We start from the raw sequence: 15,822 nt of genomic DNA on the forward strand, positions 1-15,822 counted from the left end.
CTGCAGCTGACATCCTCATGTTTTGCTACGCGACTGAAAAAAAAAAAAGTGAAGTGTGCCAACACGTATTGCAGAGAGGAGAACCTGACGCAGCGTTTGTATTGTCTTTCTCTCTTTTTGCTTCATTCCTATTTGCACGCTTCTGTTCAGCGAAAGGAAGGAAGGAAAGAAGGAAGGAAAGGCAAGAAGAAATGGCAGATCGCTAACATAACATCTTGAATCTCTTTTGCGATCTCACTCACTCGCAGTTTTTTTTTTACTTGGTTTCAAGGGATACTGACACCATTTTTCGAAAGTGAGTTCACTTTGTCGCACAAATGCTCTTTATAAAGAGACGGCTAAGCAAGTGAGAAGCTCTGCAGAGGCTGATACGATATATTTTTTTTATTTTAATATGAAAGTCAATGTGTCTCACATCTACCAACATCGACACTAGTCTGGCTCAGTACGTATTATGGTGACTTCACGCAGCAGTCTGGCTAATTGCCGTGACCTCAGGCACCGTGCGTCATGGAAACATTCTGAATGACCACTTGTTCATCACCAATAGAAACATGCTGTGGTGTGGCCGTAAAAACATCAATCTTCAATGAACACGTAACCAGAGAACTCTATGTGTTTTGACGTCAGGGTATTGTAGCGACCGAAACTAGCTTTCGAAGACGTGCCGTAATTATTTTTTTTTCAGATTGCTTTCATGCTTAGCGACACACTTTTATGCTCTTCTGGGCTTAGCTTGCTTGGCATTTCATTTGAGATGCAGGATAACTAGAACTGAAAATTTTCTTAGTCAGCACCTCTTTAGAAGACTTTTGAGAGTGTTGTTGACTGACAACTTTTGGCAGATGCTACGTACTAATAAGTGAAGCATGCATTAAAAAGCTCGCTATGAAGGCAGTTTCAGAATAAGCATGATTAATTGATTGATTGATTAATATGTGGGGTTTAATGTCCAAAAACCACCATATAATTATGAGAGACACCGTAGTGAAGGGCTCCGGAAATTTCGACCACCTCGGGTTTTTTTAAACGTGCACCCAAATCTGAGCACTTGGGCCTACAGCATTTACGCCTCCATCAAAAATGCAGCCGCTGTAGCCGGGATTAGATCCCGTGACCTGCGGGTTCTAAAATGAGCGTAATGGTTTGAGGCGTATGAATGCAGTACTCAGTAAACATATGTCTTCTGCCGTGTCCTTCCACGTGCTCAATAGTATGTGGTCTTCAGTGGAACTGTTGGATGGTAATCACTCTCCACATTCGTGAACGGTTGCAGGGCGGTTAACATTGACGACGAGCACAATATGATGCTGAGTAATGAGTCCTCAAATGTTCGAGCTCGCATTCAGTGGACTACTGTAGCATTTAATTGTTTAGTGTACAGTTCATATTGTTGTAGTCAGAAAAAACCGGAGGCGGGAAGGCCTGTGATAAATATAATCAAATTGAAAAATATTCCGCTGATCATTGTAGATTATGGTAGTACCGAGAAACTAAATAATGTTATGGAATGCCTTAGCGCAGCAGTAATTATATCTGCTCTGCTGCCACCGCTGATGATGATGGTGATCAGGAATAAAAATTTCATGCGTTATATCACTGCTAGAACCATGGTGCTCTCTGAGGACTTTAAAAACATGTTACAAAAGCTCATAGCGACGGCGGCCTTTTCTAATCGCGAATACATATCGTCTCATATACTCTGTGTATGCCTACATTTTTCTCTTATGAAACCAATGAAACCAATAAGTGACTAGCTGGAAACCGCCGGAAAAAAAGAGTTTAAGGATTCACACGACACGTGTAGGCGAATTATTCTTCTGCAGCGTGCAAGTGCACGTGCCTGTACGATAAACAACTCTAAATTGGCTGATCGGGTAAGCACGTTCAAATATTTCTCGAGCAGTTGGTAGGCAATATTTTTGAAACAGTTGCCAGCTTCTTTGATAGGGTAACTCGCTGGCAGAATACAAGCCACAGTAGCTCGATAGAAGTACCTCAATTGCATTCATCAAGCAAAAGATGTGAACAAGAGATCCTGAACCCACATATTTTAACGCGACAGCGTTAGAATATGTGGGTTAGTAATCTTTTGTTCAAATGACCATCAGAATTGCTGCATGGCATTCAGGTAATGAGATGGGAAGGTACAATATGTGTGTATATGACTTTCTTAAAAGATATAGTGCGTGTTAATGAAATGAATCAACTAATTATTCAATAAACTGTTAAATATTCATAAATAATACTAAATATTTATTCAATGCTTAAATACTTTCATTTCCTGCATCCGCGAACTCTAGAAATCACAATTGGCTCCAGTGACATGCCGCGTTGAGCGATGTCTCCTCACGTTCGGTGCACGTATTACTTGTGTAGCATTATTCTGTGGCATCCTGATAGTCTCAATAAAAAATAGTGTTATGTAAATTTATAGTTATAACATTTTGTCGTACCTTGGGGCAGGGTGGGCAGGTCTTAGGAAGGCAGCTGGACCGGCCACCAAGGTGGCATTGACACTCATGGCATGTCCTCGTCTCCAGTATGCCACCCACCTGCACGATTCGATGTGTCGTAGATTCATACCGTGACATAGCTTGGCAAATGTGACATGTGCTACTGCAGAATGACCGACGGAAAGATGTGTTTCCGGAACCCTGCTTTTCAAGGGCTATCTTTTTACAAAATACAGTGACAGCTACCCTTGGAGCTGCGCCCTGAACGCTTTGCCACCTGAACAATGTACAATTTAAACAGTGTAGTACTAGACGTGCTACTTTCATCTGAATGTTCTTGGAAACCTCCGGTGAAAACTGTCATCGCCAAAGCTGGCAAAGCTTTGAACTTCATTCAATGAAACCTGTGATGTTCGCACAGGAATTCAAAACGAATGACATACACTGCTTGTCAGACCAATCTTAGAATACCGTTGCGCAGTGAGAGACCCCGCCGAAGTAACCTAGCTTCATTGCTGTTCTTGAACAATTAGAAAATAGGGCTGCCAGGTTCATTTTGGAATGGCACAAAAGGAGAAAGAGCTGTGCTGCAATGAAAGCTGAGTTTGAATGGGAGTATGTTCCTTACCATTGTTCTAAACAGTGGTTAAAATTTCTATATAGGCTTTCTATAATAAAACGGGAATCAACAAGAAAACTTACACAGATATACTAACACTTCAAAACTTCTTGATCATAAATGTGAAATCGTGCAATACCAAGCAAAAACGAAGATGTCTGCCAACTAGTTTTTTTTTCTAGGGTAATCAAATAGTGGAAGAATCTTACTGAAAAGAAAGTACATAGTGGGAACGAAGATGTATTTTATTCAATGCTGTAACCCCCTGCTCAAAAGCCTTTGGCATCTGTGGGGTATCTAATGAATAAACAAGAAATAAAACACAAGGTGCACGAGAAAATTTTTTTTTCTTTTCATGAACCTCGTTCTGTCTTGCGGGTTTCAACAGAACTGTTTTACCATAGCCATCGTTCTAGTGACGGAAATTAAGCCTACAACTTTCTTTAGCATGCACAAAACACTGAACAAGAAAGAGACAGACGACGGCTATCTCTCAACTAATTAATGTTGAAAAAAACATATAGGTGTACCTGGGAACCAGTATAGCGCATGTGCAAGTGATGTGACACGCGAACATAAAAAGATAGGGCTAAACAAAACTTGAAAAACTGTAATGCCAATTTGTCAGAGCCACCTAAGGTTGACATATGCATTTATTTCTACACCTATATACATGAAAGGTTTCCGTAAGTTCGCGTGTTAGTTTATCTTTATCTGTATCATAAAACACGGGATCACAATGGCATGATTCACCATGACCATGATTGATATGTGGTGTTTAACGTCCCAAAACACCATATGATTGTGAGAGACGCCGTAGTGGAGGGCTCCGGAAATTTCGACCACCTGGGGTTTTTTAACGTGCACCCGAATCTGAGCACACGGGGAAGTGTGAAAATGTTTCTTTTCCCGTGAGTTAGCGTGCTCTTTCAGACGTGTATTGATCCGGTAGTCAGGCTGTGCTATTGCCGCAGGTTAGTGGTATCCGATATACTACCCCTTCATGGCATTTCATGAACTCCTTTTTTTAAGCGACAGCTACGTTTTCTTGCCCCGGTTGTGCCCGCTAATGTAAGTTATAATACAGATACATACAAAGTCACGCAACTATCAGTTTTAGGCGTATTTTTTTATTGTTCTGGCAGCATGCATCGGTTGAACTATATCAGCATCCTTAAGGAAACCGAAGAGGCCAAAGAAGTATCTTTTATTATTTGATTGCGCGCTTTACGTAGTATTGTGACGGCTGATGAGACGAACGAAAAGAACTTGATGTTTTTTTGGAAGACAGAGCTGTTTTATCATTCTTTTGTAGACGTGTAATTGCGCCCTTAATAAGTTGCAGCGATGGTCGCATTTTTGTATACTGGTCCGAGCTTCTTTCAACGAAAGAAGATGCCAATGTCGTCCACACGAAACAATTCTGAGTATAAATATTTACCGTAATCAGAGCTTGAAGGAAACCCCCTTTCATTTGTACTTTTTTTAAACGTGTAGTTAGGTGATGCTTGAGTGTTTGTTATTTTCACCACAGATCAATGATTTCATTGCAATACATATAAAGTGTCATTGCTATAGAATCCACAAATAAATAATTGTGATTCAATGAGGACACCGGGAGGTGTCAGTGAAACGAAAACGTAGTCATCGATTAAACTTTGCTCACCGGAAATGTCTTGCCATCGCGGACACATGGGCAGTCCGCCACGTGCACACACTGGTCTCCGTCGCAGGCAAATCCACTGGCGCATCCTTGCGGGCAGAAAGTGGCGTTGTCTGCAATCTCCACCTCCGGACATGGAACGGCCGGTGGAATGGTTGGAAGTTCGGTCGTCGTAGGAGGTGCTAAGTAATACCGAACGTAGTTAATGAATATTAGTGATCGTAATCTAAGTGAAAGTAAATAGGACGGGACATATATACGGGTGTTGCGAAAAAATTATGCGTATACGTGTATGCGCAGCCTTCAGCTTAAGAACAATGAAGTCAGTGTCATCTTACCGCTAGAGCCAAGTCTTCAACAGAGTGAACAGCCAGTCGGAATAATAATAACTTCTGGGATCTCGCGTGGTCTAAACCACCATATGCCAATGAGGTATGTCTTAATGGAAGGCTCTGGAAGTTTCCACCACCTGGGGTTCTTAACAATCACCTAAATCTCAGTACGCGGGTTTCTAGCATTTTCGCCTCCGTCAAAATACAAATCACTGTACCTCCGCGATCACAGATTGTCAGTCAGAAGTATTGAACTACGTTTATTTCTCCGTCACAGCAACATTACTATTACGTTTCGGTTATTACGTTACATCTATAGTTGTTAGAGGTTGTTGTTAACCGGGTAGACTTGTTTTTAGAGTGACCGTAACAAATATGTACCAGGCAAAATATTTCATCGAATAAATAGAAGTTTGCACTGAATTGAACGCAAAGTTGACGTAGCGGGAAGTGTATAAGCTACGAGCTGTTCTTATTTTTTTACACGTTTCTGCGGTCCGGGTTTTCACGTAGTTTTGAATAAGAAAAAAAAATCTGGCTCGTGAAGATAGCGAATGCCGCACACATGTTTACAGCGTGGTCGGAGCACTCACCGCAAGTCCAGCACCTGACGCGCACTTTGTAGTTCAGACAAGTGCGGCCGTCTGTCTGGTCACTGTCGACGCAGCGCAGACCGCGCTCCAAGTCGCAGCTGACGACCTGGCCCGTCTTGCTGTAGTCGGCGTCGGTGGCGTACTCCCGACACTCGATGCCAATAGGGTAAAAGCAGAGCCCGGACTCGGCCACCACCCTGGCCACGTCCTCCACGTCACCTCCGGTCTCCGGCGTCGGGTCACTCGTGCTCGTCCACGGACCATACGCCACGCATGGCTCCTCGGTAGCTGTGGGTAGCATAGCCAATTGAAGCTCGAGTATATACGGGTCAACTTCATCTTGCCATGAGAGTGACGGGGACCCCGACGGCAAGAACCCACCGCGGGTGTTCCGTATATTGGTGGTGCGATAATTTCAATGCAAATGAGTTTTCTTAGCCGGAAAAGTACGGCTAGCTAAATGAAACAGCTGCTTCTTTTGTGTTTTGAACGCTGCAGATACAATAAAACAATGTTTTTTTTTTTGCATGCCTGTTGCCACACATTAGCGTAAAACTGGTGGTGTCAGATATTGAAACATGTCCATATCGTCAAATTTTATGTATTCAACCTCAATCAAACACCGCTTATATTTAACATCGGAATGTTCGAAATTGCCGAATGAACAGTATTACATTAAAACCGTAGTATGCGCTTGAGTGCACCATCCTTTTTTCTGGTTATTGTTCTGCACTTTTCATTACTGAGTTTTATAGATGAAAAATACTTCTTTTAGATATTGTCACGTGCAAAAAAAAAAAGGTCCTCGGGCAAGAAATACTACGGAGTCTAAGGGAAAGACTACGAAATACCAACGCAGCAGGTCTCACAATATCTCTACGACGAAACCAAAAGAACTAAACGAGAGCACGTTTGTGTTCTCGTTCGCACTCACCGCTGGTCATGACCAGGTGATATTATTCCCCCGCTGTAAGAAAAGTTCCGCCCCTATGCTCGTGCAAGTGGACGTACGTAAGGAGAAATGACCAAACGAGCACATATACAAGGTAGGATCCAATGTAATGTAGCACACATTTTTTTTCCTTCATACACTTGGCAACACCGATTTCAGAGTGCGTCACTCAGGGCCCTCGCTATAGCATTTTAATAAACCGAGGCTGGTACGTTGCTGCGAGCGCAGCTAATGTTGTTTGCATTGCTGGTGTCTGTGGACTCTGCATATTCCGTTGTTTTGAACCATGCTGCCCTACAGTTACTGTGCGAACGCGTAAAAGTTTCACCAGAGTCTCTCTCCGGCCGAGGATTTCCTAGTGTAGATCTCTCGCACGCACTGCACCAACTCCAAGCTCGTCAACCATTGGCGCGGGTGCGTGTTGTGCTACCCTGTGCCCCGCTCCTTTTCTCTCTCGCTATCACTTATGCAAGAAGCAAGGTGAAGGGGCGGCGTTCTTTAGAGCATACTATTCTGATTATAATGCTTGTCAGCAATCACACAAATCCACGACAGGTGATCGACAAGTGCTAACTTGAGACATAGAATAGCTCCAATTCATTCTCAGTTTTTTATGTGCAAAATAAATAAGTTATGAGAGACTGACCGAAAGACACAGTACAACAGGATTAGGGCTTAAATATCAACAGTAATTCAGCACTTGTCTTGTCGTAGTGTGTATTTCGTCTCGACGTCTTTCATGCTGCTTAGCTTCGCAAATGTCGCCCAAGCTTGCCCAGGCAAAAGCACTGCTAAGCCCTGTTTTTTTTTTTTAAGTCGATAGCCTTGCATGTCTCCCTGCTCAGTCGACTTTGAATAAAATCTTAGTGGGCGTCAACGATACGGGTTCGTAAAGCCACGTGATCTATGAAGTGGGGATGAAGGTGCCACAGCTTCTTGCTCACTTCTGAGCTGTGAGAGTGTGAAGCTTAAACGAGAAAAAGCGCCAGAAGGTCTTCGAGAAAGACAGTCAAGCTTAAAAATGAATTCATATGTGAACTCGAGTTCCAAACAAACTGAAGCAAGTAAAACACGGATGTGCATGCATTATGAAAACATTTCGATGGAATAATGAAAACAACTTTCCTAAACCAATAAAAGGCTATCTATACAAGCCGCTAGGTCCGTACAAATAATAGACAGGGCATTGAGTTTTAAAAAGACACTATGAAGTGAGACAATGACTTGGTTTAGATTGATAAACTGTACTCTAAGAATTCTATATAATGTCATACGTTTCACCAAATCAAGGTCGAAGTTTCATTTTTAAATTTTGCGCTGAAATCTTCGCACGTGATGTTGCGAATGGAAAAACGTATTTTTTGTATTTTCACAACGTTGGCTCGATAAAAATTTTGAAACTTTGTACGTTAAGTATATGGCCCCCATATACGACTGCGCGCTTCAATTTTTCCCATTATGAACGATGTTGAACCTATTAGGCACCGTCGATACTTTCTACGTCATGGCATTTGGCTCGGGAGTACCAAGGTGGCGTCGCAACCGACATTTTGTTTTCGCGTGTTTTCTCGTTTACCAAGAAAGAGTCTTCTCGCGGTAAGAGCACACTAAAAAAAAAAAAAAAAACAGAACGAGTGAGAACGGTGTCTTTTTTCCCACAACAATAATCATCATCTGACTTCATAGCACCTCCTTTCTTAAATAATCGACTCTGCCCACTCTCCCACAATGAATGTTATGTCACGCTGATAATTCGCATGTCGTTCAGGTCCTTATTGTGCCGGGTGCGCGGCGATAAATCAAGGAAAAGTGCGCAAGATAGATGACGAATATTGTTGGGGGAGAAAAGGACGCCTTTTAATTGATCTTTCTTTAGAGTGTGGTGTCTTCACTTTGGTGAAATTGTACGTTTCTAATACACGAAAAAAAGGCTTTGCACTTTAGCGTCTTTTTAAAAGGGGATATTCGATCCAGAGTCTTTTCTAAACTTACTGATTTTCTTCGACCCATCGCATGTGCTCTGCTAGCTGAAAACACTACCTACAGCACTTTTCTGTTTCCTAGACTAGTAAACTGCATAGCTTGCTTCCCTCTCAGAGTTCACCCTCAGAGTGAGCAGTCAATAGGTTTTTATTGGAGAGACAAAGTTCCAGGGCTGCATACTGAATGAGAACTTCGTTTACTCTCAGCCACTAAAATTCGCAGGTTTCTGCTTGTGTTGTTCACTTTAAAACTTCGGTCTCAGCTACGCTGGCACTCCACCCCTCCAGTTTACAAGCTACTATCACTGGTTACGTTTTTCACATGCTTTAGTTAATGTTATTTAAAATGGGCATAGTTTAACTTTCGCATTGGTAAAAAATAATAAACTCCACAGGAATGAAAACGACGGGATATTTTTTCCCATTATGTAGCACAATCATGCCCGAAATGTTGTTGAAATTTAATATATTATCGTAAATGTAAGTATAGCTACTTATTCCACCTATAGTTAATAATTATCAGTACTTTGCTGCACAATATATTTTATTACGATTTTAAGAAGCGTAATGTTATTTCTAAATATTCTAATGTGTGTAATGGCCAAACTGCTGTACGAAGGGGGGCCTCATTAATACTAGTTAAGCAGCATTTGTTTTAGTGTACCCTTAATATTAATCGCAAAGGCCCTATTGTGTTGCTTAATTAGCATTCTTCAATTTTCATGCCCATATAAAGAGCTAACCAAATTTATACATTTCATCTGACCACTGTGCACGACTGTATGAGTGTATGGCACCTTATTACTTTTTGTTTGCTTTTTTTCATTGTGTTTATTCCTGGATTTTGTCGTGCGGCTAAACTGGCTAACACCCGTGAGGCTGCAGTTATGAGGAAGAAAACTTGCTAGAGGCAATATTAGTGAAAACAAAAAAAAACAATGATGGTGGCTATTAGTTCCCCCAAGTATTGCGGTTAAAAAAAGAAAGAGGAAGACAAGCCCGTAAATGTACAATTGTTTCCTTCAAGAAAGCATGCGTTGCCCTCAACTGTAATGGTAGCAGGGAACTCACGTGTTGGTGTCGTTATCTCCAGCTTTCCTCCTTGTTCTGTGGGAAGAAAGAAAAAATACATATATATGAGCTTAGGTACCACCGAATAAATAAAAGCATCGGTCCTATAGAAAGCGGCTACTACCGCTTTCTATAGGACCGATGCTGCATGGAGGCTTTGCAAGCTCGCTCGTCAACAAGCCACTTCACAATGTAATCAACCACACTTCAAGCATGCCCGACAGTATTCACTTGATCCTACATTAAGTCTCAAGTCCCGTCGAGAGCTTCGCCGAGCAGACGCGATTTATTTATGTCGCGACCTTTTATGTAGGCCGTGGTTGGCCGCTGTGTTTACCAACGCCTACGCTTTCCACATTGGGATGACCAACACCGCAGCCTGGGACCACTGTGACAACGAAGAAACCACCCGTCAAATCTTTTGTGACAGCCTACGCTATAGTGGACAGCGACCATGCCTTCGCAATGAGGTCAGTAAATTTGATAATCAACCTCTGTCGAAGAAAAAAAAAACAATATCACCAAGATGCAACGTCCCAGAAGAAGGCCCATCAAGAGCTACTGTTCTTTTTGAGATTGACCACCCTTTTGCGATTGACCTGCCTGGCAGGCCTGAACGCCCTTCCTGGGAGCATTTTTGTTTTCTCCTGAGTGCACGCGCGTCCCCCCCCCCCCCTTCTCTCTCTCCCTATACTTCATTTTTTTTTTGCCCTTGTTCGCCCACTCCCAGTGCTGGGTAGCAAACCAGATGCCAATATCTGGTTAACCTCCCGACATACCTCTTTTCTTTCTCTAACGAGCTTCTGAGCCAACTGTTTTCTGCCGCGAAAATTCTGCCACATGTGCCTCGAAGGAGCGGAAGGAACGAAGGCGTTACGGATGCACTTCAGGACAGCTGGTCTGTGCGACCATCTGTTGACATAGAGATTCCAGCTAGTGTGCCATAGTTCTGTTCATCCCGCTCTCTATTTTAGCCTTTTTATTCTTTGCCCCATTGTAGAGCAGCGAATCGCCCCTATTTCTGGTTAACTACACTACTATCTCTTACTTTCTCTTCTCTCTCTCTCTCTCTTTGGCTCGCATCAAATTTGCATTCGCAGTTTACCAGTGCTTCTATTTTTTCCCACATAATGAGAGTTATAGATCTCAGCTAATCAAATAAGCTCTAATCTCGAGGTAAACGACAAAAAAAAGTAAATCGGGTGTATATAGGATTAACTGATATTAAATGTTAGTTCGCTGAGTCAGCAGTCGTACTTGTAAGAGCGTGCTGCGCTTCGTACTCACCGCATCCGGCGTTGTGAGGCCAGTCGCACACGAGCAGTGTCGGATTGAAGTGGAGCTCTCCGGGGCACCATTTGTGGTGAGGCTGGTCGTTGGAGCAGTGGTAGAAGCGGCGACAGTCCTGCGCGTCCGGGAACAAGCCGTTCGGTTCCGGACAGCGAAACTCTATTTCCACCACGATTGGTCCCTCGCTAACCGTCGTAGTTGGCGTTGGTGTAGTCACTGCGAGAAGGGACGGAAGGGGTACTCTTGGAATCGGGAATACTTATCGAATATACGGGCAAATAATTCCTGCGAAAAACTTCACGCTATATTCAGGTTTATTTTGACGATAACGAAATGCAGTAGCCCGGCCCCAAGAAGTGGATCGTTCGGCTGTGATCGTATAAACGGTAGCATAAAACAGTCACTTTAAATTGCTTTGAAAAACTCTTCTGGGAAAAGCTTTAGATGCTTCACAAAAAATGTGAAAATGAACCATCTGCTCAAGTAATAAAACACACAAAATATTTATCACGTGATGACGTCTCCATTCGAGGTCATCATGACGTCGCGGATTGCTAGAACTTGCACGTTACGGTGACGTCACCTTGGTGTCATCATGACGTCATAACACGACATTGTCGCATGGTCAAAGGCAGCTGAGGCGGCACAAAACCAGGTGCTGGACAGAGGCCTCGCAACGCATTCGATCCTGGAAGCACTGCGATACCACTTTAGTAACAACGAGCTATCGGGCGGTGGTAATTAAGGGGAGGATCGGTACATAGGCTGAGAAGAAAGAAAAAAAAAGAAGCTGGCGAACGTGCGAGAGAGCCTGCGAGTTTTTATTGATTGATTGATGATTGATTGATATGTGGGGTTTAACGTCCCAAAACCACCATATGATTATGAGAGACGCCGTAGTGGAGGGCTCCGGAAATTTCGACCACCTGGGGTTTTTTTAACGTGCACCCAAATCTGAGCACACGGGCCTACAACATTTCCGCCTCCACCAGAAATGCAGCCGCCGCAGCCGGGATTCGATCCCGCGACGTGCGGGTCAGCAGCCGAGTACCTTAGCCACTAGACCACCGCGGCGAAGCCCTGCGAGTTTTTATTACTTATACCTTGACAGCAGTATAAGCAGTCATATTGCACCTTTTCAATGAATGGAACTGAAATACAACTAAAATCAGACTGCCTCGCACAGTGGGTCATGTTATATGTTTCTCACAGTACTATATCGTCATGAAGCTTACGATGTCGGCATGTCTAGGTGCTTGATCAGGCGCTCATGTTATCAAATATCTGATCACTGCAACTGAATAACCGCATTTATTCTTGCAAATTAAAGTTGCGCCATACAAATTACTGCTCTAATCGAGCTGTCTATGCTGGCTGTGATTAGGTTGCACACTCTCACACGGCTTAAATCTTCCAAGTACGTATACTCACAGGGTTTCTTTTTTTGTTTTTTTAAGGCTTAAAATGAAAGCCGTGAACAACAGATATAGAAGTATATAAAATTAAAGAACATGAGGCTCCCACGAAATTGTGAAGCTCCCACAAAACACCGGTTCAGAACTTGACGGGCGGCAATTCGTTTTCATTAAGCCACCAAAATTATGAACAACGATAAAGTCCCACGCCGTCGATCTTGAGTTCCAGCGGTGATAAAAAAAATAAAAAAAAATGTGTGAGCCATCATTCGCGATGAGCTTACATTTTCTGGAATTGTGCGTTTAACGTTAGCTACTTTCAGTATTTTCGCTGGAGCAGAAGTACTCACGGTATGGCGATCGTGCTAGGACCTCAATTCACGCTGTTCTTTTAGTTCTTGTTATTCAAAGCGTTCTGTAGAGAATAATGAGCTCACACATGAACACCAGTGCTGGCGCTTCGCCTAAAGCCTAAATAGTGTTTTTATCGAAAAGAGGCTAATTAGCGATTGCATGCGCAGCATTAATTACACGCGCGGAAAATTCGGAATGAGTGCTGTTTTCATAAAACTCTAACGGAGGACGAACCTACAAAAAAATGCCAGAGAAAGTTGGCATATAGAAAGCGATAAATACCAAGGCAGAAAGCGATAAATACCAAGGCTGGTATTTATAACTCGACTTAAAATTAACATGGGCTAGTGGTCATCATTCGTGTTTCTCGATTAGGTATTATTAAATGTTTTTTCATACAGAATCCACATGTTGTAGAGCGACTAGTTGCTGAGATTTATCGAGCATATAGTTAACGGGATACTGAGACAAAATTTTGAGGCCGAGATAGCCTAAGGGATCGATTCTGGTGAACATGCTTATATGATAGGCCAAAAAACGCCAGGTCTGCGCGTAAGGCGCAGCAGGGTCACAGCGAAAGCTAGAAAAGTGGCCTTTCGGAGCCTTTTCTAAACACTCATTGGGTAACTGCTGCAAGCACACTTGCTCGATGCCCACTACGGCATTTAAAATAAAAAAATCAGGCTTTTAGGTTGTCATACGCTATGCTATTTTTCGCCATTCCTCTGAGAAGCGTGGTATCCGCTAAACTAATGCGAGGAACTTTGTGCCAGTTGTCCATGCAGTGTCTGACGACGATGAGAAATTATTCCTGAAGTGGCTATGCACCACAGGTAATAGCTGAACAAAAACAAGCTTTTGTAATGGGTTCGAGCATTGGACGACCTACTCATTCCGCAATTCGCATTGTGCGATGACTGCTTGTTCTATCACTGTTTAAAAAGGCTTCATAGGTCGTATTACCAAAATCTCTTTGCCTTTTTTAAGCACTCATTGGGTAACTGCTGCAAGATTATTTGCTTGATGACCACTACGGCATTGAAATAAAAATTTTCGGCTATATGTCATTCACTACGCTATTTTTTCATCATTCTTTTGAGAAGCGTGATATTCGCTAAACTATTGCGAGGAATTTTGTGCCAGTTGTTCACGCAGTGGCTGACGATGATGAGGAATCATGTCTGAAGTGGGTTCAGCACAGTTAATAGCGGAACAAAAACAAGCTTTTGTAATGGGTTCGAACCTACTCGTTACGCTATTCGCACTGCGCGACAACTGCTTGTTTTTTCGCTGTTTTAAAGCGCTTTATAAGTCGTATCACCGCGATTGCTTTCCCTACATATAGCCTGCCTAAGGAATGTTTGCCAACAAGTTCCAAGCAACGGCGTAGCTCAGTGGCAGAATACTGGGCTGGCACCCAGCGGACCCGGGTTTGAACCCCATTGTGTGATTTGCACATTTTTTTTTCTAATTTCGCGCGATGTGGTTATGGACACCAGCGCCAACGGCGGTGGTGGCGGACAACTACGGCGCTGCGCGAGACCGAGTTGTGATATCATAACCGCTTTCGCTGTAATATCAGCAGCGAATATACTTTGGAAGGTATTTTAATATATCTTGAAGTTTGCGAGAGCCAGTGACTCTATGGTGCTACTGAAACCCCGAAAGGAAACCGATGGAGACCGCATACTTCTTTAACGTGATCACGCTGCAGCAAGTTATGACGACATCGTGACCGCCATTTTTCTTTGATCGCGTTTCCTTAAACAGGCAATTACTCGGCAGCTGCTGGAGAGTCTGTGGCCGCGATGCAAGATTTGAAAGTTTTGTGTTTGACGACCGTGCTGTCCCGTTTGCTGTTCGAAAAAAAAAAAAAAACTTTATGCGCGGAAGTGCGTCGCAGTTCTACGTGCTCACACGGTCGAGCGTTACACCCGCTATAGGTGGTGATTATTGCATCCGATGGCTTGTCATTTATGAAACCGAAACAGACACCGGGCGATAATAATTAGCCTGTAATCAACTGTCACGTGCTGCGCAAAACAAAGTGTCATGTTATGACCAACAGCCCCCCCCCCCCAAAAAAAAAACATCGCAGCAAAAAAAAAAAAAAACACGTGGCCAAAGTGTTTGTCACTTCCCCTTGAAGCTGGAACAACGGCTCTTTTTAAATTGACTTAGTCCTCAAAATTTAAGTCCAAAATATTTTTCTACTAACGCTTCAAGTTAACCAAGTTAGTTTTCTTGCAGATTGGCATGCACTAAGCGGGAAAAGTAAATTATGGGTTATATTTAGTGGCTGAACAGAGTCGGTGCACGAGGCCAGAGGTATACGTTTATATGTGAAATATCTGAAAATCGACGTCAGTTGAAAGTTAGCGCCTGAATAAATATATCTTGCGTACACGTATACTTTACTTAAACCACTCTTGGTCATGAATACGATATATATATATATATATATATATATATATATATATATATAAGGAAGGAGAAGCAATGACAGCTTACCGGGAGGTCTAGGCGCGGGCTCGCATCCCAGTACTTCAAGCTGGAGGGCGATCCAGTTCTTCCAGGTGACGGGCACAATCCTCAAGTAACGAGCGCTAACAGCTCTCGGGAACGCTCTCGTCACTGCTGTACTGGCGTCGAAGTTGCCCGTGAACACCTGCGTAACGGAAGTCGTAAGATCACTAACAGACTTCGAAATAATCTTGTTAAATGGTGGTTAATTAGAACTAAATGACCATGATGGCAGAGAAAGTGCTGGGGATACTATCAACAGAAATTATAATCTAAGTGTCTCAAAAAAAAAAAAAACGTGGACGAAAATACAACTTGCCAACGTCAAGAACCAAACCTGTGGCCTTCGAATAACGCGCCTGATTCTCTACAGCGGTGGCTGTCCCCCCATCCACTTCATAGGTTATCATCGTCATCATCATCATATTCATCATCATCAGCCTGACTACATCCACTGCAGGACAAAGGCCTCTCGCATGTTTCGCCAGTCGACTCGCTCCTGTACTTGCTGCTGCCACTTTATACCCGCAAACTTCCTAATCTCATCTGCCCACCTAACTTTCTGTCTCCGC

General features: G+C 43.0%; 1 protein-coding gene across 3 annotated transcripts in view; it reads right to left on the bottom strand.

Moving 5' to 3' along the window:
• Positions 1-15,822, bottom strand: part of LOC119164825 (hemocytin-like) — a 191,340-nt gene that overhangs the window by 63,682 nt on the left and 111,836 nt on the right. For all 3 annotated transcript variants that reach the window (XM_075873025.1, XM_075873023.1, XM_075873024.1), the window contains exons 47-52: positions 15,239-15,395; positions 10,956-11,174; positions 9,669-9,704; positions 5,664-5,951; positions 4,742-4,920; positions 2,457-2,555 (exon numbers count right to left, since the gene is read on the bottom strand). In XM_075873025.1, coding sequence (XP_075729140.1) covers positions 2,457-2,555; positions 4,742-4,920; positions 5,664-5,951; positions 9,669-9,704; positions 10,956-11,174; positions 15,239-15,395 — 978 coding nt within the window. The remainder of the gene's footprint in view (positions 1-2,456; positions 2,556-4,741; positions 4,921-5,663; positions 5,952-9,668; positions 9,705-10,955; positions 11,175-15,238; positions 15,396-15,822) is intronic.

Source organism: Rhipicephalus microplus, chromosome 9, assembly GCF_043290135.1.
Source record: "Rhipicephalus microplus isolate Deutch F79 chromosome 9, USDA_Rmic, whole genome shotgun sequence".
Classification (NCBI taxonomy): Eukaryota; Metazoa; Arthropoda; class Arachnida; order Ixodida; family Ixodidae; genus Rhipicephalus; species Rhipicephalus microplus.